Here is a 24,981-nt window from a genome sequence, read left to right on the forward strand (position 1 = left end):
GTTTTCTATGCTTTCTTTGTTTTGTTTTGTTTTTTATTGTTTTAAAGTTTCTTTGGGGGCGGTGCAAGGGCAGAGGGCAGATAGGAAAGGAGAGAGGGAGGATTGGGCCTGGGGTACAGAGAATCAATTAAAAAGTTAAAACATATTTACTCTGCGAGCGCAGAGGTGACAAATACTGCCTTAGTCTGTCATACTCAATATACTAATTTTATATTTGTGTTAATTTCTTCTTGGATTGACAATTGTGTGGACTTGGGAGTTTGAAAATGCAGAGGCCTTCTCTGGAAGTGTCTTCAAAGCTGGAGCAGTATCGTTCCTGCCAAATGTTTGAATTTAAGAATAACCTGAAATCTCTACAGTTTTATAAGAGGGTAGAGAGGAGAGAAAATCCTCCCAGGATACCAGCTGCACTGATCGAGAGCCCCGCCCCAGGCCACCCCACCCAACCCCCATCCTGTCACAGCTGTCTACATTCTATCCCCCAGGACCTGCAGGGCCTGCGGAGCCTGCTCAGCCAGGATTCGGAAATTACTGAGGTTAACCCAGTCCTTTCCCCAGCAATGCCTTGCTTTGATAGAGATATCAAAGACAGAACGCTTTCTGAGGAGCCAGAACAAAGTGTCATTTGAGGACTCCCGACAGGAGCGTCCAAAAGGCTTACACTAAAAACATGAACCTGACATTGGGAGTAAAGTTTTGGAAAACAATTATTATTTTACTCCATGCATTCCATAGAAAACCTATTTTTTTCTTCACTGATATGTTTTTGCCTTTAGATGTAAACCTTCTAAGCTTGGGGGAAATTGTAAAAAAAACTGAAAATATATCAAACCTAAGAAACTGATGGTTTAGAAAAGGCTGGCCTGACTGGAGCCCTCCTGGAACAGAGCAAAGACAAGATGACTGCATCTGTCGGCGAGGAGGCCTGGGGCTGACATGTCACGCAGTGCGGGCGGGGTGTCTGGGAGCACACCTGCGCTTTAACTCAGGTGTGTGTTTATGAGCTACCTAGACATCCCACTTTCACATGTTTACCCAAGACAAAGGAGATGCAGAATGCGTCTAGCACAGCCAACAATCAGGGCTCAGTCCTAGCATGGGGTGAGGGTAAGAACGTGACTGATTTTAAAGACTTAAAGGATAAAAGAAAAATGGTTCAGATATCCAGGCTGTTAGGAGTGACACAGGTGGCCATTACTACTGTACATAGTGCCACCTTGAGGAAATCCATGGGAAATACTACTTCACGGTTAAGGAAGTTCCTTGACCCACTTGCCCAGTATTTACACAGAGGCAAAGACTTGTTCTTCCTCCTGAGAGTACAGGGAACCCAAAACAAAACCAAACACCCTCCTCCTCCTTGAAACGTATCAATGAAGAATGTCAGTTTTGTTTTTAAATAACATAAGGTCATATGCAAATTAATTTGTGAAATATCTATAAATGTAGAGAAACATTAAAGAAACCTTTCTTAAACAGTCGCACTGTTTTCTTTTCTAATGAGTTTAATAGAAGAGATTTGTATGAATCAACATTTTTTGTATCATTAAATTTAGATTATTCCAAGAAGAATTTTTGGTGGCTAATATGGCACACTACCTAATATGCCACCACTTTTAGGGATTTCTGAGGACTTACTACAACCCCACCCTGGATGGAGGGCACCTCCATATCAAATTGTCATTGGCTGTGGCTTCCGAGAAAATGCTTAACCTGAATAAGGGACTCTCTTTAGCACAAAGCACCGCCCAGTCTTCACTTCAGCCAGTGTGCCGGGCTCGGTAGATCCTTTTTCTGTGTGTTCAGACGCACTGCCTTCTTTGTTGGGGGTCTAACCATTTTTAGCCTCTGTTGCAAGTGTTTCCTTCTAATATTCTACTGGCTTTAGCTCTGGAGGTTTCATCATCTTCCACTAATCTCATTATGCTTAGGCTCACTAAATCTGCCAGCATTTGAGCATATTTATAACTCAAAGTCCTTATCTGCTAACTCCATCACTGCTGTCATGTCTGGATCTGTTTCAAAGTAAGATGGTTTTCCATTTACAGACTGTGTGCCTGCTTCTTGTCTTGTGTGTCAGTTTTGGATGGTGACAGATATAGAGGCTGTCTTCTTGGGTTGTGTGACTGTGTTGGATGGTGATGGATGGATACAGAGGCAGTCTTCTTTGCTTGTGTGACAGTGTTGTATGGTGACGGATACAGAGGCAGTCTTCTTGGGTTGTGTGACAGTGTTGGATGGTGACAGATACAGAGGCAGTCTTCTTGGGTTGTGTGACTAGGTTGGATGGTGACGGATACAGAGGCAGTCTTCTTGGGTTGTGTGACTGTGTTGGATGGTGACGGATACAGAGGCAGTCTTCTTGGGTTGTGTGACTGTGTTGGATGGTGATGGATACAGAGGCAGTCTTCTTGGCTTGTGTGACAGTGTTGGATGGTGACGGATACAGAGGCAGTCTTCTTGGCTTGTGTGACAGTGTTGGATGGTGACGGACACAGAGGCAGTCTTCTTGGGTTGTGTGACTGTGTTGGATGGTGACGGACACAGAGGCAGTCTTCTTGGCTTGTGTGACAGTGTTGGATGGTGACGGACACAGAGGCAGTCTTCTTGGCTTGTGTGACTGTGTTGGATGGTGACGGACACAGGGGCAGTCTTCTTGGCTTTTGTGACAGTGTTGGATGGTGACGGACACAGAGGCCATCTTCCTGACTGCCTGCATGCTCATGGTCTTCATTTAAGATGTGTTGCTCACTGTTCTTTTCTATTTTTTTTAAAGTTGTTTTAATGTAATGGTTTTAGTTATTTAGACTTTCATTAAAGCGTGCCTTGTATTTAGATCATATTTAACTCTTCCAGCACGACTCGCCTCACTTGGTTAAGCTGGCTCTGGCATAGCCTTTACTCCTGGGATAGGTTAGCTCTACTGCCAGACAAGTCACTTCCCACTGTCTTCCTGGGTGCTCGGGCTGCCTGCTCTACCTGGCCTCAGCGTTATTCCCTGCCCTCCTTGAGGTCTGTTGAGGGCTCATTCCACAGCAGTTTGGCCATTTTTCCTGGCTTCAGTGAGGTTTATACTGTGTAAACACAAGGCACCCTAATCACTGACTGTAGCTTCCACTTTCTGTCACCACTCTCCTTTACAGAACCCTTCCCACATCTCGCAGGTGCCTTAAAATTCTATTCAAACTGCCCTGGGTCACAGTACTACCATTAAAGCTGTGGCTAAGCAAAACGCTGTGTCTGCGGTGGAGCCCATTTCAAATGTTTTCTGCTCCTAAGCTATCATGGTCTTTGCATTTCCTATGTTCTAATCTTCAAAAACATCTGCTTCAAATATTTTTGCCCATGTTCTAGCTATTAATGACACAGGACAACTCTGACCGTTGTGACCACAATGGCACTGGAAACAAGGTCCCACCCACTAAAGGTATTGTTTGTGCATTCTGCACATTACTGACTGGTACAGCCCCTGGAGCCCTCATCTGTGCGTGGGGCACATCACTGGTACAATCTCGGGTCAGGAATGAGAGGTTCTCCATTTATGACATCCTCAGGATGCTATGTTTACTTGGTCCTAGGGGTCAAATCCAAGGTCTTGGACTGCTAGGCAAGTGCTCTTCCACTGAGCTGTTTCAGCCTAAATCTTGTCATTAAGAGGTGTTTAAGAGCTAATACCAGGTGGGCATGAGGAGCATAACTTAACCGGCTAGGAAGAAACAGAGGGTGCAAGGCAATGTTGCAGAGGTAGAGGGCGCTACAAGAAATTCTGGCTGGGCTGTTGTGAAGTAACCAAGTGTTTGCAGTTCTGGAAATATCAGAAGCTCTTCATTTTGAAACATACTTTAGTCTCCCCATTATGGAGTAAACAAAGTGGAGACTGCCAAGCACAATGCAGTTTCTCACAGTATCCCACCCTTGACAACTGGTGCTCAGGGTTCAAGAACCACAAGATCTGTTACTCTAAATCAAGAAAAGAAATACACTCTTGATTCATAGTAATACAGGTTTCTGCAGGCAGAGGAGGCGTGATAATAGTGTTTTACAATTAGATTATGATTGACAGTTTTATAAATATGCTAAGTATACCATTGAGCTCTATATTTTAACAAGTGAGCTTTACAGGGTGTGAACTGTATCTTGGTAACAATTTTTTCTTTAAAAAAAAAAAAAAAGACCAACCCTGTATTTGAAGTAATTGCTGTGAATTTTATCTCATTACTTTACCACAGCTTTACACAATAATTGTATTTTCTTCAGTGTCTGCATCACTGTTAGAGCAATGGGATGCAAAATATCTAATTCCTAGCACTGACTGTGGGAGGTGAATTGTAGTCTGAAAAGGCTGGGTGTAGAGCCAACAGAAAATCAGGGCCATTTGACAGGAAGTGATGGAAAGGTAATTTTCAACGTGTTCACTGAAGCCTGCCCTGGTGACGGAGCGTGCAGCATCAAGTTCTGTCTGGGTTTTGTTGTTTGTTTTGTTTGTTCGTTTGTTCGTTTGGCATCTACACCTTATACACTGGATGAGAGGTCCATTGCTAGAAAGGTGATTATTGTTAGTAATTAAAATTAAGCTGCAAGTTTTAGGGAAAGGGGCCCCATCCCTGAGTGAGGAAGACCCAGCTCTTTGCCATAAAGCTTAAATGAGGCCCTGTTTGTACCTGACTTTAGACTGGCTTTAGACAATTATGTATATAATTGTCTGCTCAATGATTCTGGTCAAGGCGCTGTGTACCAGTTTCTCAGGAGACTGAGATGGGAAAAAGGCTTGATCCAGAAATTCAGGGCCAGCAGGAACAACATACTGAGATTCCATCTCCAAAAGTCCCCAAATCTAGCCAGCTGTGGTGGTGCACATTTGATACAAGAGGCCTGGGGAGGAAGGTTCTGAGAGTCTGAGGCCAGCCCAGCCTATGCAGAAAAACCCTGTTTAAAATAATACTAATAATAGTAATAATAGTAATAAAAATAATAATAATAACAAAACAATGCTGTGGCTCTGTCTTTCTCTGCTTTTGTCTGTGAGGACGTGAAACTGCTGACAGCGCTTGCTAAGAGAAGATCACACAGTACAAAAGGGACCTTGGCATCTCCCTCTCTGGGACACCTCTGTTCTCTACTCTGTTGAATAAAGAGTTCTACTCCGATCCTCTGAGTCCTGCCCAGTGTTAAGAGTGCATTTACAAGTCACGCCACACTCTGTCAATGTAAACGCTTTCTAAATATATAATACCCGCAACAGCCAACAGTCTTCGAGACAAAGCACAAAGCCCTAACTGCTAACCTGACTCCTAGGAGCTCTCTCTCTGACTTCATGCCTCACGCCCTTAGATCTGGTGGCTTGTGTGTGGTCGATTGAGCAACAGTTCCTGGAAACCGCCTCACACGGGTGACTGATGAGGCAAAGCTCTCTCTGCTGTGTCTGCTCTTGCATCTGTAGCTGAAGCAGGTTGTTTCCTGATCCCTCCAGGACATGAGAGTTTAGGTTAGGGTAGATTTCTCAGGCGTTACAACTCCAAGTTAATACTTGCATGTTTTCAAATGTTTTCTCACAATTATTTATTCTGTCTGTGTGTGCACTCATATGCATGCACATAACAAGCCTGTGTGTGGAGGTCAGAGGGAAACATTCAGGGATCCCTCACGCCCTTTTACCATGTGTAGCCTAAAGCTTGGTAGCAAGTGCCTTTTACTGCCAAACTGACTTGCCAGCACTCATAGCTTGAACTGTATTACTACTATTACACACAAAGACACCAAACGAAACTCTAATAATTATTACTTTTATTTCTGGGGAAGGATCTCACATCGCTGCTGAAGAACATGAATTTTCAGGTTGCAAGCTTAGTGTGTAACTGCGCCAGCACTGATCAGCTGAGGATGTTTACACCAAAGACGTAAGCTCTCTGACTCTCAGTCCATGTCTTTATAAATGTCTCACCAAGAAGACGATCTTACTCAGAAGAAATGTCTCATACAGTAACTATTGCTGAAGTTACAGTTCAAAAACCAATCCGAGCTATGGTGTGGATTGTGAACTAGACCCATATTCTCATGAGGGTAAGGTGGCTGGGTCTCCAGGCTATGGCGCTATTAGGAAGGGGTGGGACTAGAGTCCAGCTGGAGGGTGTTAGGTCACTGGGGGCTTGCTCTTCAAGGGACCTGAGCCCCTTGACTCCCCTGTTCTCTCTTTGCTCCTTTGCCCATGAGGAGAATAGCTGCACTTCAGTGCACACTCGCTCCCTCAACGTCCTCCCTTGCCACAGGCCTAAAAGCAAAAGAACCATTCAGTCATGGACTGAAGCCTCTGGTACCGTGGACCCGACTGATAAGCACAGTCTATCGTCTGTATTGACATTCATTGTTCATTTCAGGCTATTATCAACCCAATAATTCAAGTAGGGCATTACTATCTCAAAGATTCACTAGAAAGAAAATATTCAACAGTAATCAAATTATTTAGCTGAACTTTGTATCCATTTATTTACTTGTTTATTTATTTATTCTTGGTTTAATGAGATGGAGTATTGCTATGTAGCCTAGACTTATATTCTCAATCCTTGTGCTTCCTGAGTGATGGTATCACAGGTGTGCATGGCCATGCCTCCTACATCTATCGTGACTTATCTAGTAATATGTTGAGACCATCTAACTTGCAGAATATGATCTAAAAGGAGAAATCAAACTATCCACAATATGAAGAGCTGGTTATGCTTCCTTTGGATAATTCCATATCACTTAAATATTCTAAATAATGATTATTGACATAAACCAGGTCCTGTACATTGTATCAAGGCTATGGCGTGGGAAGATGGCTTCACTGATTGTTGAAAAGGAGAAGGCAGAACTGAACCTTTGCTTCTCTTCCCAGACAAAAGTCTTTGTCACTGATTTGAATGCAACCTTCGTCACTAACTACAAAATTAATTCACAAAAGTGATGTTAGAGCATTCTTTCCAAGTGTTATATACACTTGTTTTGTAACCTTTTGCTTATGAACTCCTCAAGATTAGAGTGGACAACCACTGATTAGGACCTTTTTAGTCCATCTACAAAGTTAGGTGTCAGATCCGTGTGCTGCTCTCCACCATAGCTGCCTTCCACAATATGGCTGCACATGCAAAGGTCTCGAAACAGACTTGAGCATTTAATTGGAGTGTCCCTTAGTTCTAAATGTGTCTTTCATTGTCAGCCCCAGCATAACACTATGCCCTAAGCACTCAAGATTACATTTAATTACAATAGACAGACCATGCTTATTGAAAGGGTAATTGAGCATTAGTCCTCTCTGAGAATCTGATGTTAGCTGTGCATTGTGCTGATGAGTCTACCTCCTCTCACAGGTTCCACTGCTATACTCTAGCACACAGCCATAACTTTAAAAGCCAGACATGCATTGATATTGTGCAAGAATTCAAAGATTTTACTTGGGAGTTTTATTCAAACATCATTAGTTTGGATGACAATTTGAGAGCACCGAGACCTTGAGATGGAGTGTTCCTAAACTCTCTGGTATGTTCAGGTACAGGTGACGTTATTCATTGCCCTTTCCTAGGGGACAGAAGATGGAAATATTTCAGTAGAGCTGATCAAACTGACACATAGAAATATTAACTAAGTGCTGACCACATGTGACAATTCTGGCAAGTGTGGAAACAGACCTTCATTATACAGACACTGGTTATAGATATGTTATGCATACTGGGTCTCTCTATATGGAATTTGCAATTATGTATTCAGAGATATGAAAAGAGAAGGAAATGCTGTAATCTGAAGCTCTTATTCAAGTAATTTAAGGCTCTACATTGAAGCATTTTTGCAATCTTACATACTGGCTGGTTTTTAAATAAGTATACTAACGTACACAAATGTAATACTGCATGGTTTTCAAAGAATGGATGAACTCATATGGTGTTCAGTTCTCCTGGGAAGCCTTCTAAGAGTTACTGTCCACCACAGAAGGAATCAAGTCATAGTGAAATGACTTGCCCAAAGTTCTGATTTACAGAGAAAAAACCTTGGAGTCTGGAGTTCTTCTCAGGTAACTACACATGAGCTGCTACTATTGAACCTTCGTCCACCTATTGACTAGTGTCATTATAAGAAGCTATAGGCTCATTCTTAATCCCGCCATTTCAGAAAAATAATAAAATTTCTATGAATTAAAAAAAAAATCCAACCTTCCTTTGAGAAAGAAAAATGTTGTGTCTTGAGAGTGAGGAGAGCACTCTGTTTTCCTCAGTGCAGTTTGCATCTTGAACTACTTGAACTGTTACACTGCATCAGAGGTTACCAGAGATAGCTAGCTTCCTTCCTTCCTTCCTTCCTTCCTTCCTTCCTTCCTTCCTTCCTTCCTTCCTTCCTTCCTTCCTTTCCTTCCTTCTTTCCTTCCTTTCCTTCCTTCCTTCCTTTCCTTCCTTTCCTTCCTTCCTTTCCTTCCTTCCTTTCCTTCCTTTCCTTCCTTCCTTTCCTTCCTTCCTTCCTTCCTTCCTTCCTTCCTTCCTTCCTTCCTTCCTTTTCGTTCTTTCTTTCTTTCTTTCTTTCTTTCTTTCTTTCTTTCTTTCTTTCTTTCTTTTCATTGTGGTACTGGTAGAGTTTGGGATAAGAGTCAGTGCCTGGCTTCCCTCCCCTCTTTAGAAGTGGGAAGGGTGACAAGGAGAGCATTCCTGGGGGGAGGAGGAAGGACTGAAAAAGGTGGCAGGGGAAGGGAGGCGAGAGGAGGAGGGGAGAGGAGGGGAGGGCAGGGAGGGGGAATGGGAGGGAGGGGAGGAAGGGGAGGGAGGAAGGGAGGGGAGAGGAGGGAAGGGGAGGCATGATAAAGTGTCATTCAGCGACTGAGGGCTAATCCCAGGGTTGCACCCTTTCCAGCTTTCTCTGAGTAGGTAAGTCAGTGTACGAATCTGTTTCCTGGACTCAGAGGGACAGTGCGCCTTACCGCACAGGATTAGTGTGAGGACCACATCAATAACACCATGGGCTCGCCCTTGCTTGCCCTCATCCTACCCTGAGAACCACCTCGGCCCTTCAGCCTCACACCCCTCTAACTGAGAACTTTTTTCTCTCCTGCTGTGATAAACCCAGAGGAGGGCCACCTTCGTCAGTGTTGAAACCCTGATTGCACAGCTCCGCGCTTGCTTTAGTTCACGTGTGAGTGGGAGATCAGGGAACACACTATTTTTTAAATTCTTTTCAGAGCTTCAACTTCTCAACCCATACGGGTTTGAAATTCTTACAAAGATATGGTTATCTGTGAATGTTTCCTTTCAAGTCTTGTAAGAGAAAAGAAGCTGGCTCGTTCTGGCTTCAGGGCAGGCACAGGGTGCTTTTCTGGTAGGTTCAGGAGTCAAGGAATCACCAGAATCACCAGAGAACTTACCACCACCATTTTCCCATCCACCAGCCTCCTGCGGATTGTGGCTTCCTTGCCACCCCAGTCGTGGACTTGAACCAAGGAGTCGTCATCTAAGATTACTGTGCTTTGTAAAACAGAACCAGAGTTAGGTCAGCACATACCAACCCTGATGTTCTAGACTTAAGGTGGTATTTACAACTTTTTTGTTTGTTTCAAAACCTTCTCCTCAGCACTTCTGTGGGATGGTTGTTCTGCGGAGAGTAAGATTTAAATAACAAAAGTAAGTTAAGAGGAGAACTTTATCTTTCACAGTCTAGAGACTTCTCACCCTTATGCAACGCATGAGTCTGTTTCACAACAGGAGACCAGCTCACATCCCAGTGAGACCTCAGGGAGAAAAGGCCCCTTGAGTTCTTCCCGAGGTGGCTTTGTCTGTGCGGACTGCTCTTGCTTCTTTAGCGTCTCTTGACAATTTTATCACAGATATCTGAGATGCCTTTATTAATTGTTTCAGTCAAAATTCTTCCCATTTACATGCACCAGCATTTCAAGTTTCATGTTCATTAAAACTCTCTCAAAGGATGTAATAATCCCTCTTATATATTATATATATATATACATATATATATATGTATATATATATATATATATATATATATATATATTATTACCCTTAGCAGAGATCAACTGAGGGTATTAACTCAAAACAAAACAAACACAAAGAATTTGTTGATAGACTTTGATCTAGCAGTCACGGGGTGCTGGGACACAGAGGGTAAGCTCCTTTGTTGAGATGATCAATCTACAAAGGGAAACTGGTGACACAATTAATAAAATGCAGGGGGAGTTCATAGTATAAACAAATGCTGCATTTCAATCGGAGGCATGAGATAAAAGGAAAAACTGTGTGTGAGACTCTTGAAATGTATGTTGGTTGTTGCATCCTAACACAATATCTCTAATTAACATCTATATGCAAGGCCTCTGAAGATCTGCTGTAGGCCTCACCTTGCTTTTTCGGCCACCTGGTGTGATTTCCTCAAACTCCTCTCCCAGCTTGAAGGAAATATCCTTGTTTTTAAAGATGCTTTTGGTTTTGATGGTGATCAGATCCCCATCTGTGCTGATGGTCACAGTGGGCTTTGCCAGACAGCCCAGTTTCCGGCTGGCTCTTCCCACTCCTGGGAGGAAGGTAATGGACAAATAGTTACATCTGTTGTTGATTTCAAGGACTCCTTCTATTTGCCCAATTCTTTGCCAAGGAGGAGGGTTCTGCAGTAGGCAGGCTTCATGCTGTATGAATTCAAAATCTATTTTTCTTGTATTTGCTTATTTGTGTGTGGTGTGTGTATACATATGTTTGGTTTGTATTCATTTATTTGTGTGATGTGTGTGTATGTGTGTTTGGGTTGTTTGCTCTACATTATACTTTTTAATGTTATTTTATTATTTAAAAATTGAAAATAAAAAAAAACATTATACACTAAAACTTACCAGACACAAAGTTTTATACAACTCAGTACTACATATTTTATTACAGCAAAATAAGAAAAAATTAGCATTAAATGTGCAATAATTGGCATTATATGCATTATAATGTTGTAGAGCCAACTCTCTATAGATAGGATCTTAAACATATAATTAGTTCATTGAATATATTGGCACTCACCTTTTCTTTCTTCCTATATTTATGTCTTAAAGATTTTAATGGCGGTACATAAAGGTATTTTTCTGCATGTGCATCATCTTCTTTGAAATGCATATACCAAAGTTCATTTTTTTCTATCCCCATCTAGGACTGATACATTTCTATTTTTGTTGCTACAAATAAAGGTTCAGTGAACTGCCGTGTGCATACAGTTTTTGGTAGTCCACATGGGAATGCTTTCAATAGAAATAGAATTCCATGGGCAACAATATCTAAGGCACAGTCTAGCAGATGACTTGGGGGAATATTGTAATGCATTTCTGCTATTTCCTGTTGGTATATAAGCACAGCATATATCTGGTTGGATAATAGCTTCCGAATTATTCATGTCCTCATTCTCAGACCCTGTGGATATTGCCTTACCTGCTGAAGGAACTCAGAAGGTGTGCAGCACAGAGATTATGCTGAAATCATGGTATGGGTATGCCCATAAGAGAATGAAGGCATTGGCGAGATGGCTAAGAGGGGGAAAGAAAAGCTTTGTGACCTAAATCCAGCACCAGAACACACACAACATGGAAGGAAAAACACCAAGATTCCACAGATGTGTTCTCTGACGTCTACACAACACCATCACACACACACACACACACACACACACACACACATGTTCACATATAACAGTGACTAATAATAAAAATAATTTTTAAAGGAAAGAGATATTAGACTATAGAAGGAAAAAGGGCAGAGGGAACATGGCGGCAAGGGTCCTGCTGGGCTCACACTCCAAGGAAAGGCAGCAGCCAGCAGAGGTGAGAAAACAAAAGTCCCTAAACATTAGAGCCAGTATCTACAAAAACAGTTACTATTTTAAAGTATGCCTTTATTATAAGTTATTTACTAAAGTAGTTTTCTGTTTAATACATGGTATATATGCATTTAGTTTCTATGGGTCCATGGAGATTATACCAATCTCAATCTAGTTTATACAGAACTGTTTTCTGGTGGTGAATCAACAATATTTTTTGTATGTGAAATTAGAGGGACCAGATGACTCTTATGTCACACACACACACACACACACATACACACACACACACACACACACACACACACACACACACACACATATCATATGTTACCAAAGTATCTTTCATGCTGGATATAATGTATGCATAAACATAGCTCATGCTGTGTATAACATACACGTAAACATGGATTACCCAATTCCTTCATGTAGTTTTCAAAATTTTCACAAGAAACAGATTTCCATGTTCCTTGAAGCTGGTCCACCATTGCGTCTCAATGAAAACTGCTTCATATGGATGTGTGCACTGGCATTCCCTGAAATGGGTTTGGAACATGTTTTTAATACAACTCTGAATACAGAAAACAGTAAGAAGACCAGGAGGAAATTTATCTTATACCATAGACTCCGGTACCCGGGTCTTCATCTTCCCAGAGGTGATTTGTGAAAAGCCACCAGGCTGGCTGAGTGGTGGTTTTATATTCCTTTATGTTTTTCTTGATACTTTAAAATACAGAGAGTATGCATACATAATATCTAACAATTGTAGTCAGGGGCCAGGGAGTGGTAGCAAATATCTTCAGATCTTTAGTCCCAGCACTTGGGAAGCACAGACAGGAGGATCTCTGAGTTTTAGAACCCTGTCTTGAAAAACCTCCACCATGAAAAATAAATAAACAAATAAAATAAAAAATAAAAATAAAAAAGGTAGTCCAGGGGTCAGAACCGCCACTGCATGCGGCTGAGCACAGACTAACAGCTGTGATAGGAAGGAGACAGTTTTCCGGGCGTGGCCCACTCTCACCAGCTGGTCTCGCTCAGACAGCACCAGACCCTCTTAGTAAGCTCCTTGGTTTAGACTGACTTCTCTTCTGTTCAGCCCTGACTGTAATGCTCTACTACCTACAAGGACTTTCACTGGCTCAAAATTTGTGACCAGAAGTAGGACGGGAAACACAGCAATGAGAGAGCAGGACTCCAAACAGCAGTCTGAAGGGCAAACTCATCCTTTCTCTGTGGATGTCCCCATGGGTTCTAAGCAGTGCTTGTTGCCTAACGCTGCTGTATCGACATCAAGAAAGGTTGGTGATACAAAATCCCTTAAGATAGGAAAGGAGGCACAGCGTCTGTCATTCCCATTAGAATGTTCAGTTTCCCTCATCAACTGAGAAGATAATTAACCAGGTCAACTTTTTTTCTGACAATTATTCAACAAACGTAAATGGTGCAACTGGTGTTATATGACTAAAAAGACCAAGATACTTTATGTATACTACTGACTAAATATCCTAGCTATCGCAGTAAAGAGAAAATATTTTGGTTAGTTCTTCTTTCTAAAGCTAGGCAACCTGATATGATTTATTTATGTTACTGTATAAATATTGTAAATTTATGACCATTCCATACAGTAGTCATGAGTATGAAATGACCTGGTGGTTCTCAAATGGAAGGCATTAAAATGCCCACGAAAAAGATGCTATGTCCCATGTTAGGTGCATATCGCCCTCCACCGTAAGGACACAGCTCCTCGTGTGTTGGAACCTCCCTGAACAAGACACCACAGGGCAATGGTGCTGCTCTGAGGCTCACAAGCTGGGCTTCAGAGTTCAGGCTAGCTTCTGTCTCCAGCACCCGACTGCTCTAGTCATGAGGTAGCACCTGAGGTTCACATAGTAGCTAACCTCACCGGCAAGGTGGCTTTGTTACTCGGTTGTTCAAGTGATGGGTGCTTTCTGGTGTTCATTAATAAGAGTCAAACAGCCCTGCTCCGTTCTCCACCAGCCATGGCTGTTTGCAGATCTCCAGACCATCCTAGTGGATTCCCTATTAGTCTACCTGCTACTGCATCTGTATTCCCGTCCCAAGCCCTCCACATGAAATAGGTGACAGATACACCACTTTGTCCATGAAACTATTTCCCTCCCTACTTCCTAAGTCCCTTTCCACTACCAAAGTAATAAACTATTGGCCATTATAACTCACCCCAACACTGAGCTGGGTAACATATAAAGCATGTTCACACACATACACACACACGCATACACACACATACACACACACACACCTTTTAAGTGGCTTATACCTGTCTCCATAATTTCCTAGGTACCATCTGAGGGCAGGGACTTCTGGTATTGTGATAGGTGACACAGGAATCAGGGCTACTTGTTTATGAGGTTACCTTGTGACTTTTGAAGTTACTAAGCTTGATCTCAGATGCACAGCTAACTTATGGTGGTCTGCTGCACAGGTAACTCTTATGGTGGACTAGCTGGGCCTGTGTAGGGTGATGGCTCTGTATCTAAAGAATCCATACCATAATGGGTAGTTCCATCCATGTTGACTCCTCCACTTCAGAATTTCATTGCTACTTGACTCCATAACACAGAAACTTTTTATTAAAAGGCACATATGTCTATGTTGCTAAGGGTGTGACCTTGTCTTAAAACATAAGAAGTCTATCTTGTAATGTACCATATACACACTGGGAAATACTGGGTTGTTCTCCTGTTACTATGACCCAGCATCAGAGGCATTGTCAATCACGGCTCAGGTTGTTGCTGTATCCCCAACTTTCTCAGATTGTTTTCATGAATACCACTCCACTCAAAGCAAGAAGACTTCCATCTGCAGCATAGTCTGGGGAACATTACTTGATTATATCAATACCTTGAACTAAAGGTTTCTATAGATATGTTCATAGTTGAGACAAAAATACAGTAATTTGTATTTTGGAGAGATGTCCTTAAGTGGCCTTGACTAAGCTGGACACCTGAGTCTACAAAAATAGAAGAGTCCTCAATAATGACCAATTTTGAAATGTATTTTATATTTTAACTCTATGTGTGTGTCCACGTGTGGCTGGGCGCACATGAGTGCAGGTGCCCTCTGAGGCCAGAGTTGTTGGGGCTATCTGGAGGGTGAGTAGTTGTGGGCATAGGTGCAAGGAACCAAACTCTGATCCTTTAAAAGAGAAGTGTATCTTTTTAACCACTGAGCTGTCTCCTGAGCCTCAGAATTATGTTTTGTTGTCTGTTTTTCTTTGATGAGGGTTTGCTTTGTTTTTGTTTGATACAAGGTCTCACTATATAACCTGATGTCTAAAAATACCAATGTAGACCAGACTGGCCTTGAATGCACAGAAATCCCACTGGAATTCAAGGGCAACCACACCCAGCTCGTCACCAATGTTAGCCCCCATACTCTGAATTGCACATCTTACCAATGCCTTCAGCATGTTAGCCTCTCCTTGCTCGTCCCTTCTGATGTATAAGGTGAAGTGTGTGTGTGTGTGTGTGTGTGTGTGTGTGTGTGTGTGGTGTGTATCAGATGTCTACATACTTCCATCTCACCTGGCTATATCACAACAGCAGAGGTTAACACAGCCCTGGAAAAAAGGTTCAGATGCATACTGTCTGCTCCATGGAAATGCAGATTGTGATTATCTTTTCCAATCTTTCTTGGTTGGGACACAGAATGACTAATCACTGTCTGTAACTAAGCAGTAAGGAAGTGTTAATCTGTGCTAGGAAAATAAATAGCCATTAAACACAGCCAGCCATAGTTTTGGTGTAATCAGAGTTTGCAGAAGCCTCTGGTCACCCTCCAGGATGTACGTGGTGTATGTGGCAAGCTAGCATAGTGGATTAAATAAGGTATTGCTGTACACTGCTTTCTAAGTTTTAGGCCAGCTACAGAGTAGCATGAATATCTGTCACTTGTCTCCATCACCATTGCTAAAGGCAATTTTATTTTTGGTTCTGCTGAGAATGAATCATGGGGCCTTAAATACAACAGGCAGACACACCACCATTGAGTCACACTCCAAATGCCCCCCACAACATTATTTGATATACTATTATTGCCAGATCAGAAAAGGGGGTGAGGATGGGGAGATGCTGGAATGTGCCCCCTGTTGAGGGAGTTATATTCTTGGTTTGGGGCAGTAAAGGGCTGCTGTCTGTTCCCACATTCCTTCAGATTCTCTCCATTCCCTTTGTTATCAATGGGCCAAGCTCCATGCAACTCTGGAAGAACAATGGAACCTTAGTGGCTCTGTGGTCTCTCCCATTGGTGCATTTCTTATTGCCTCATAAATGATGTAGCATCTGGACTCAGGGAACATACTCATTTGATTTTACACACACACACACAAACACACACACACTTTCTATAGAAAGATATAGACACTGTACAGATGTACATTAGAGCTTAAAACTACTACAAAGAAGATGATTGTCATGCAAGATTTTCCAGCTTTTTGTCATACTGGGTTTCATTTAATCATTGTGAAGAATTGTAGAGCTGGGGAAAGCACAATACGCACTGTATGCACTATATGCGCAATATGCACTGTATGCACTATATGCACTATATGCACAATACGCACCGTAGTGCCTGCGGAATGAAAGAGCCCCACTCTGGTGTTTCTTTCACAGAGGGACTTGATGGAGGTGTGTAAAATTCTTATGGAAGAATTTGAAACTGTGCTAAAGTGACCCATGGTTTCATGTGGGTGGCTAGCAATGTAGCATGACTCTATAGGTATTTTATTGCCCAGTTTGTATTGAATTATTGGTTTGTAACATTCATAATATCAAACCATCTTATCAATATAAAACATTCTTATATTTAACTTTTAGACTATATTTGAAACATGAGTTCAACAAAAAGTCACATTTGGGTTCTTTCTTTTAAACATGTATGAGACGGAATTAAGAGTAGAATTCATTCTATTCCAGAGGATGTAAGGCCCCCAAACAATATTCATTTTCAGATGCAATAAATAACGGCAAAACTGTAGAGGGGCAGGGAGGAGAAAGAATTAGAGAAAAATATCATTTTCTTCCTCTTGCTTGGAGTAGATATCTATTTACTAAGAACAGAGATCCTGTGTACTACCTGTAAGGTCTGTCAGCATTCAGTGGTATTTGGAAAATTATGATTATTTATTCTACATCAGATTTCTACATTTTCACTGCCATTTCTATTAAAATGCAATTTAATAATTAGAAGAGTTAATTACATCATTTCCCCCTTCCTCTTTCCAAACTTTCCCATGTGCCCTCCCTCCCTCTTTATTCGCTCATTACTGTTACAAATGTCTATGTGCATGTTCCTAGATACACAAATTCACCCGGCTCGGTCTGTGTGATGCTGTGTGTGTGTGTGTGTGTGTGTGTGTGTGTGTGTGTGTGTGTTTTCAAGGCTGGCCTGTTGGCGCAGGATAACCAAAGCGTGTGCTCCTCCCCGGAGGACTGCGTGGGCTCCCTTCAGCATTCCTTACATGTCTATAATTTTTTGTGAAGGGTCGAGGCTCACAAGCATTCCCCCATCCATGTCAGCAAGTTTATTCACGCTGTGCTTGCTCAGGTCCTGTTTAAACAGTCATGGTGGTAAGACCAGACCAGCATGGGTGTAACTTCTGACAGTTCTGAGAACTCACAGCAAATCCTCTGGTCTTCCTGCTCTTACAGTCTTCCTTCCTTCTCTTCCTCCACCATGAGCCCTGAGCCTTAGGAGCCATGTGGCTTATTTATTAGTTGGGACTAGACTCCACAACTTTGCATTTTGGTTGTTTATGGGTTTCTACAATGATCTGCATCTGTTCGTTGCAAAGAGAAGTTTCTTGATGAGAGGTGAGGACGGCATTTAATCTGGGGCTAGAGGGACAAATATTTAGAATGTAGTTGGGGATTGTGCTGGTTATATGTAAAGTGGCGTCTGTAAGTTCTCCTCCAGTGTTCACGACTTTACAACCCTGCGTGGTTGGCTAGGTTTCCAGCACCAGGCATGATTTTTCTCTGTCTGAATAAATCTAACTAGAGAGCTGTTGGTTACTGCCAAGGCATGAATGCCAGGAGTACCCTTCTGGCTACTGTATGCATGCCAGTACTACGCCCTTCCGGTTACCGTGCCATGCTGCTTGCTATGTGTGCTTTGTAGGCGTCCTAACCAGGTAGGGTGTGAGTTACTTTCCTCCCTTGGGAGCATGCGCAGCACCCTCTGTTACCACGAAAGAAAGTCTCCTTGGGGAGGAAGCTTTCAAGTCAGTTCCAGCTCAGAGGCCTATGTCTGATGTATATGGTGTCTTCAGAAAACCTTCCACATCTGGAGAAAACCCAGGGAAATAGCAACAACTTGCCATGTTTGGGGAAACTTTGCACAACCTTAACAAACAACTCAAAGGGGGGGGGGGGGCTTCTCAAGCCTGGTATTAGGATTTTTGTTAAATGATCTGTGGTTCTCCTGGGAGCATTGTTAGCCCAGATTAAGTAGGTATTTTTAAGATGTTGGCAAACTGAACCACGGGAAAGCCACCAATAAAATGAGGCTGTGGATGCTGGTAAACTGCATTCGGCTGGGATTTCCTTCTGTCACAGGCTTCCAGCTAATTCAGGCTGAGGCTGGAACTGGCTGCCTGGTGCTGTGGGCCTCTAGGAAATCCAGTGGCCCAGATGGCTCACAGAGCTGTGGAGGCTTCCTGCTGTGAGGAATAAAGGTCTGAGCCCCAGGCTGTGAGTCACACCTGCTGGGTTCCCTGGCTTTGCTGCCCTGGTTCCCAGAACAGAAGCCTCAGTGGGAACCCAGCTGCTGCCTACACTCTCTCCACAGGTAGTCACTTGGTGACTCTGCATCCGACCATTGTGGCATAGCAGTGGCTCTAGGGGTTCCCGGCGTGGCTTGCATTAATGAACCTGTCAACTCTCTAAGCCACCCTGTCTTCTTAATCACAATTTAGGGTTAGGTGTGGAATGTTCATTATATTTCTAGAGTTTCTCCCAGATCCATCTCTAGTGTCTCTCTTGAGATGACTCAGGTCTAAGGCCTAGCAATTAAACCACTGCTCTAGAATATGGGTTATCAGGGTGTGAACAACGTGTCTAAGGGTTTTAAGGGTGTGCCCCTGGTGTTAATTGTCGATCACCTGGGAGACCCATCTCTGAGCATGGCCGTGGGGGTTATCCTAATGGGGTCACCCGTGTGGGAATCTGTCTGCTTACCCGGGCAGGGGATCCTGGGCTGCACGGCCTGAGAGAGGTGCCTGAGTCACAGCAACAGGCTTCGAGCTCTCTGCCACTGGGCCTTGCTCTCACGACCGACCAGCTGAAATTAGAACTGTGCGCTAAAAGAAGCCTCTCTTCCTCAAGTGACATCAAATAAGATACTTTTGTCAGAGTATCTGATCCCACAGTAGGACAAATATTCAGGCACTGGTCTATAGGTCCAACAGCAGCATCTGCAAAGACAAAGACCCTACTATGGACTGCTAAATCAGAAACTCTGGGGAAAGGGCCCCAAAACTGGTATTCTTAGCTAGTTCTCTTGGTAAATGCTGATTCATGCTGAAGTTTGAGATCCCATCCCCCATACTCAGACTCATTTACAGAGAGAAAACTAGTAACTTTAGAAACTGAGCAGACCTCCATCACCTGACCATGGGACACATACCTGGCACCGATTGATCTGATACACAGAGGTGCCATGGGAAACCCTGGGCCTCTGTGTTACCCGGAACCCAAACTGAGTCATAGTGTAACACCTACCTGACACATAAGGAAAATAGAGGGGATTTCCAGTGAGCCTCTGCAAAGTGCCAGCGTTGTAACAAGAAAATCTGAGAAATTGTCACAAAATGGAGGAAACCCAGAAGATGTCACCAGATGGGGTCTGTATGTGGCTGGGAGCTGTAAGTTTCAAATCGAGGCTGTTGGGTTTTGGTGGGGAAGCCGATGTGAGATTTGGAAAGTGTTGGAGGTAAAGGGTGTTAGGAACCTATGCGCTTTCCCTTCCTTGGATGAATGTTCAGAAGATAGCAATATTAGCATCCCCTGAGGAAAGTGATCTGGGCCTCATACTTTGAAAGGTCATCTGTCAGACACTTGCTCAAGTTTCGTGGCTTTTGCCTATTTGAGCTGCCTCCAACTTCCTCAAAAACAGAGAAAACAAAAACACAGGCACTCACTAACATTATGACCAGAACTGCAGCAGAGTTAGTGTAAGGCTTAACTCCATGGTCTCTAAACCACGACAAGGCGGAAACTGGAGGGTGTATTTGGTTTTGGTTTTTCCCCTTGGTTTCAATGACTCCATTCAAAGCAGGGTCCTCATTAGGGACCTAGAATAGCAAACGATGTGAACGGAAAACAGCAGCAGCAGCAGCAGTGGTGGTGGTGGCGGTGGCAGAGGAGGAGGAGGAGGAGGAGGAGGAGGAGGAGGAGGAGGAGGAGGAGGAGGAGGAGGAGGAGGAGGATTTCAGAAGTCTGCACTTGCTCATGTACATGCCCTGTGGCCTCTGCCATCTGACATAACCATACCAAAGCGTGAAAGGTTAGCAAGACAAGCTACTGCAGGAAGGCTGTCTGGGGACTCTACATTGTGTTTGCAAGTTCCCTTGTAAGTCTAAACTCATTCCAATATTTAAAAATCCCAAAAGCAACATGACAAAAATTAGAAATAAAATTGATATGTCTAATTCATTGATAAAATTGATAGACAGCAATACTGGTGTCCCCCAGAAGCTGTTGGCATAGCAGGTAATAAGAACTGACCCCCAGTTTTCTAAGAATGTGCTGCCCATGAGTCACATATGATAGATGTTAAGTCCGCTCTTTACCATAAATCTGGAATTCAGCACAGCTCAGCCTGTCAGCACTTGAAACCAGCATCCGTTTCGGTTACCAACCATCTCGGACCCCCTCAGTTCACCAGAATTTGATATGCCCCCTCTGGTTCCCATTTTAGCACACTAACCCCTCTGATGCAGCTCAAATTGTATCTTGTGTTTACAAGACATTTTCTTTTCTAAAATCCTAGGATTTGGGCACCACGCACCTGAAATCCCAGCAAGGCAAAGGCAGAAGGTCCCAGGGTTCAAGACCTTCACAAATTACCCTGTCAACCCCTATCAAAAATGGTAGAATGCGTGCCTAGAAAAAAAGAACCCAAGAGTCAATTCCCTACACCATGTGTCACGAGTCCTATTCTGTGACCACGTAACTACAAGACGCAATCTAAGGGAAGGAAAGGGTTATTAGTTCACAACTTAAAGATGGATGCAACCCATGACAGTGTGGAAGGCGTGGCTGCAGGAGCATGAGACAGCAGTCAGGAGACCGGAAAGTGGACAGGAAGAGGGCCAAGCTGGTAAGCCAGAGACCTGCTCCCAACAGCCCACTTCCCACAGTGCACTCCAGGCCCTAAGGATTACACCACCCACCCGCAAATATCACCACCACCTGGGGACCAAGTGTTCCAACACACTCACCTCTTGGAGACTTTTCACATTTACACCATACCACCGTGCAAAACAGAACAACAGAAAATGAGACTCTTGCCTTGCCTCTGATCTTTAAGATGATATCTGTGTTTGAGACAATGCTACTGCTCAGTGCCCCAGACTTCTTTGTAACTTTCTCTTTTCAGATCCTACTTTTAATGATGGTTCTTACACACTTTAACCTCCCTTGGAGCCCACTACCCACCAGAAGTAGTGGAAAAGAAAGGATATGGGGGAAGTGGACCTGTTTAGAAAGGTTCCTTGAAGCAACTCCTGTCTGTGTTGCCTGGAAACCAGCAGTTCAGTTCACAGGTCAGCAGTGGCAGCTCGATCCACTCGCAAACACCTCATGAATGTACCAGCAGTCCAATTCAGGTGAATCAGGTTAGCAACAGTGGCGACAGGAGCTAGCAGAGACATCCCTGCCTCAGCCTTGGCTTGAATCAGCAGGAGGAACCGGGAAGGACACCAGAACTTTTTGGCTGTGCCTCTCTCAGGGAAGCAAAGATCAGTGAAGACTTGAGGCCCCCAAGTGTTGCCCAGCTCGCTGTCCCAGCAAGCCGAGTTCTGTCTGCATCACTCCACGGAGTCATATCTACACCCTCCAAACACCACACGTCCTCCACGTGCCTTGCCTCCACCCAAGTCCTTGGAATCTGGACAAATGGAGCTCAACCACACAACGTAAGGCAGGGCCGAGCAATACGTGTGTGTTGTTAGCAGAGTCCCTCATCATGTGTCCTTTCCCGTGCTTGCTTTAGCATAACATCCTATCTCCTGTGTCTGCTTCAGTGAAATGTTCCTTCAAGCATCTGCCTTAGTCTTTCACCTGTGTCCACTTGAGGAAAACACTCCTCCCTGCACAAGGCTCCTTTCTGTGCCCCAGCACAACTGACTCTCCAAGAACGCTTACATTCCCACTTTACCCCGCCTCACAGATAGCCAGCTATGATGGCTGGAGTGGGACCGGCTCCAGACATTCACGGTTTGGATGCTGGACCCACAACTGGTGGAACTGTTTGGGACACTCATCACGTGTGGCCTGGTTGGAAGAGGTTTGTCACTGGCAGTGAAAGCCCACACCATTCTCAACTAGCTCTCTGCCTCTGGGCTGTGCATCAAGATGTAAATGTTCAGTTTCTGCTCAAGAGCCTTGCCTGCTTACGTGCCGCCATGGTCTCTGTCATGATGATCAAGGACTCTGCTGCTCTGAAACTCTTGCCTCAATCCTGGTGTCTTATCACAACAACAGAAATAACTAAGACCCCAGACTACCTGTCAGATACCACTGCCTACAAGTCTCTGGCATGCAGGACCGCTCAGGTCACAGTGAGTTCTACAGTGGGTTCTGCAGTGGGCCAGCAAGCGGTGAATCACACGTGTACCCTACCAGTATCTAGCCAGTGTGAACTTTATTTCTTTCAATCTTCTCTTTTGAAAACATTCTAATCTTGTTGCTGATAAACTGAAAAAGGATTTTTCTCACATTGTGGACTGTGTGTATAGAAACTTAACAGTTTTTATGACATTACTCAAAATATAGAAAACAAAAGTACAAAAAAATTAAGTAACAACAAAACACCAAGCTGGGTGTGGTGGGAGGAACCTTTAATCCTAGCATCTGATAGGCTGGAGCGTGGGATTCAGAGTTTAATACCAGCCTTGTTACATAAACTGAACAAAGGAAGGGAAGGAGTGAGGGAGGGAGGGAGGAAGGGAGGGAGGGAGGGATGAAGGGAGGGAAGAAGGGGGGGAAGGGAGGAGGGAGGGAGGGAGGGGCGAAGGGAGGGAGGGGGAGGGGGAGGGGGAGGGAGGGAGGGAGAGAGAGAGAAAGAAAGGGAGGGAAGGAAAGGAAAAACAGGAGAAAAGAAAAAAGGAAGAGAAAGAAAGAGCAAGAGAGAAGCAAACAGAAGCAAACAGAAGAGGGCTAATGGGCTGCTTCAGCTGTTCAGCGCGCTTGGTGCTCCTGCAGAGGACCCAGGTTCAGTTCCCAGCACCCACATGACGGCTCACAGCTGTCTGTCTCCAGCTTCAGGGGCCCTGACTTCCTCTTCTGACCTCCTCAGGCACCAGCACACGTGAGATACACGGACTTGAAGGCATAATACTCATCCCATGATATAAATACATCTAAAAAAAATTTTTAAAAGGGAAAGAAAAAGATGCCAACTTGGGAAGGAGTAAGAACCTGACTCGCTGCTGAAGGGTGACAGGGTGACGGCAAAAAGCACCGACTTTGTTAGACACGCCAGGGAGAAACTCTTCAACTGTGTTCATAGGTTTTAGATACTTTGATATTGCCTCTCAGGTAAGAAAGTAAGTTAATAGTTTCACCATCTGAGCGAAGCTGGGCTGAGGTGCCCAGCATTAGGAGCTATCACAGGGAAGAGAGCATCTCTGCCCAGCTGTGGGATCTCCAATGAGTTTATGAGCTGAATAATCTTCAGGTGCAGCACGAGCCCCGCGTCCTTCCCGCATCCCCATCCACTAAGCAATCAGAAGTGAATGATGACGCTCAGCAGGTCCAGGTGATGTAGAATACAGTCAGAATACACTGTCTCACACACCATTCATGGTGACAGGTCACAAGGCAGAAAGCCAGTTAGTCCTGGCTGCAGCTCAAATCAGATTGAAGGTGATTGAGTACTATTTTGAAATTAATTTAGGATGCTGCAGGTGATGGATCAAGAATTGTCTTTAGAGGATACCTAAGTCCAAATATTAACAATCCAAATAGTAACAGAACAAAAGGGTTGAGCTCATTCATCTTTGTTTTTGATGTGTCCTGATATGAGTTACATCCAGGGCCTCACGCCTTCCAAAGAAAGCCTCTATCACTGAGCATTATATCCAGTCCCATGACTTACTTACGGCTGTGCAAAATGCTCTGATCATAACTATAACTATAACTATAGCTATAGCTATAGCTATAGCTATAGCTATAACTATAACTATATAATGATTGTAGAAAAACTACACTAAATTGTTGGTAGAAATTGTTTTAGATAATGTGGTTTGGAGTAAACCTGCCTTTTTTTCCCCCTTCCTTTCTTCCTTCCTTCCTTTCTACTTTTTAATCATTTGTCTGTGTCTGAAAGTACACTGTAGTTACAAAAATTAATTCTATCTTTGAAAGGGATTATATTCAATAAGGTTCAGAAAGGACTGATGGGAAGCGAGAGTCTGCAGCAGAGGTTGTTTTAAAGTGCCCTTCCTGGGCTCCAGGTTTATTTTTCCAGCTTTCTTTGGGATGCTTCTTGTTTCAGGGCGGGATCCTGCTATGTATCCCGGGTTGCCCTTGAACTCATGATCCCTTCTCTTTGCCTTCCTGGGATGGCAAACATGTCCCACAGTTTGCTTCTACTATGTACACTAGTTGACTGTCCCTCTGTCTATACACTAGTTGACTGTCCCTCTGTCTATACATTAGTTGACTGTCCCTCTGTCTATACATTAGTTGACTGTCCCTCTGTCTATACATTAGTTGACTGTCCCTCTGTCTATACACTAGTTGACTGTCCCTCTGTCTATACATTAATTGACTGTCCCTCTGTCTGTCTATACATTAGTTGACTGTCCCTCTGTCTATACATTAGTTGACTGTCCCTCTGTCTATACATTAGTTGACTGTCCCTCTGTCTATTCAAACTGTACTTATATTTCCTTTGATTTTACAA

General features: G+C 43.6%; 1 protein-coding gene across 2 annotated transcripts in view; it reads right to left on the reverse strand.

The window, feature by feature from the left end:
* Nucleotides 1–10,176: 10,176 nt before the first annotated feature.
* The window catches only part of LOC127673364 (fatty acid-binding protein 12-like), a 164,888-nt gene continuing 150,083 nt past the window's right edge, over nucleotides 10,177–24,981 (reverse strand). Inside the window, exons 1-3 of one of the 2 annotated variants that reach the window (XM_052169080.1) lie at nucleotides 21,293–21,486; nucleotides 12,224–12,344; nucleotides 10,177–10,533 (exon numbers count right to left, since the gene is read on the reverse strand). In XM_052169080.1, coding sequence (XP_052025040.1) covers nucleotides 10,322–10,533; nucleotides 12,224–12,296 — 285 coding nt within the window. In that variant the 5' untranslated portion in view covers nucleotides 12,297–12,344; nucleotides 21,293–21,486 and the 3' untranslated portion in view covers nucleotides 10,177–10,321. Of the gene's footprint in view, nucleotides 10,534–12,223; nucleotides 12,345–21,292; nucleotides 21,487–24,981 lie in introns of those variants that run through there. The other variant, XM_052169081.1, reaches the window with a different exon arrangement.

The sequence above is a fragment of the Apodemus sylvaticus genome, chromosome 22, assembly GCF_947179515.1.
Source record: "Apodemus sylvaticus chromosome 22, mApoSyl1.1, whole genome shotgun sequence".
NCBI lineage: Eukaryota > Metazoa > Chordata > Mammalia > Rodentia > Muridae > Apodemus > Apodemus sylvaticus.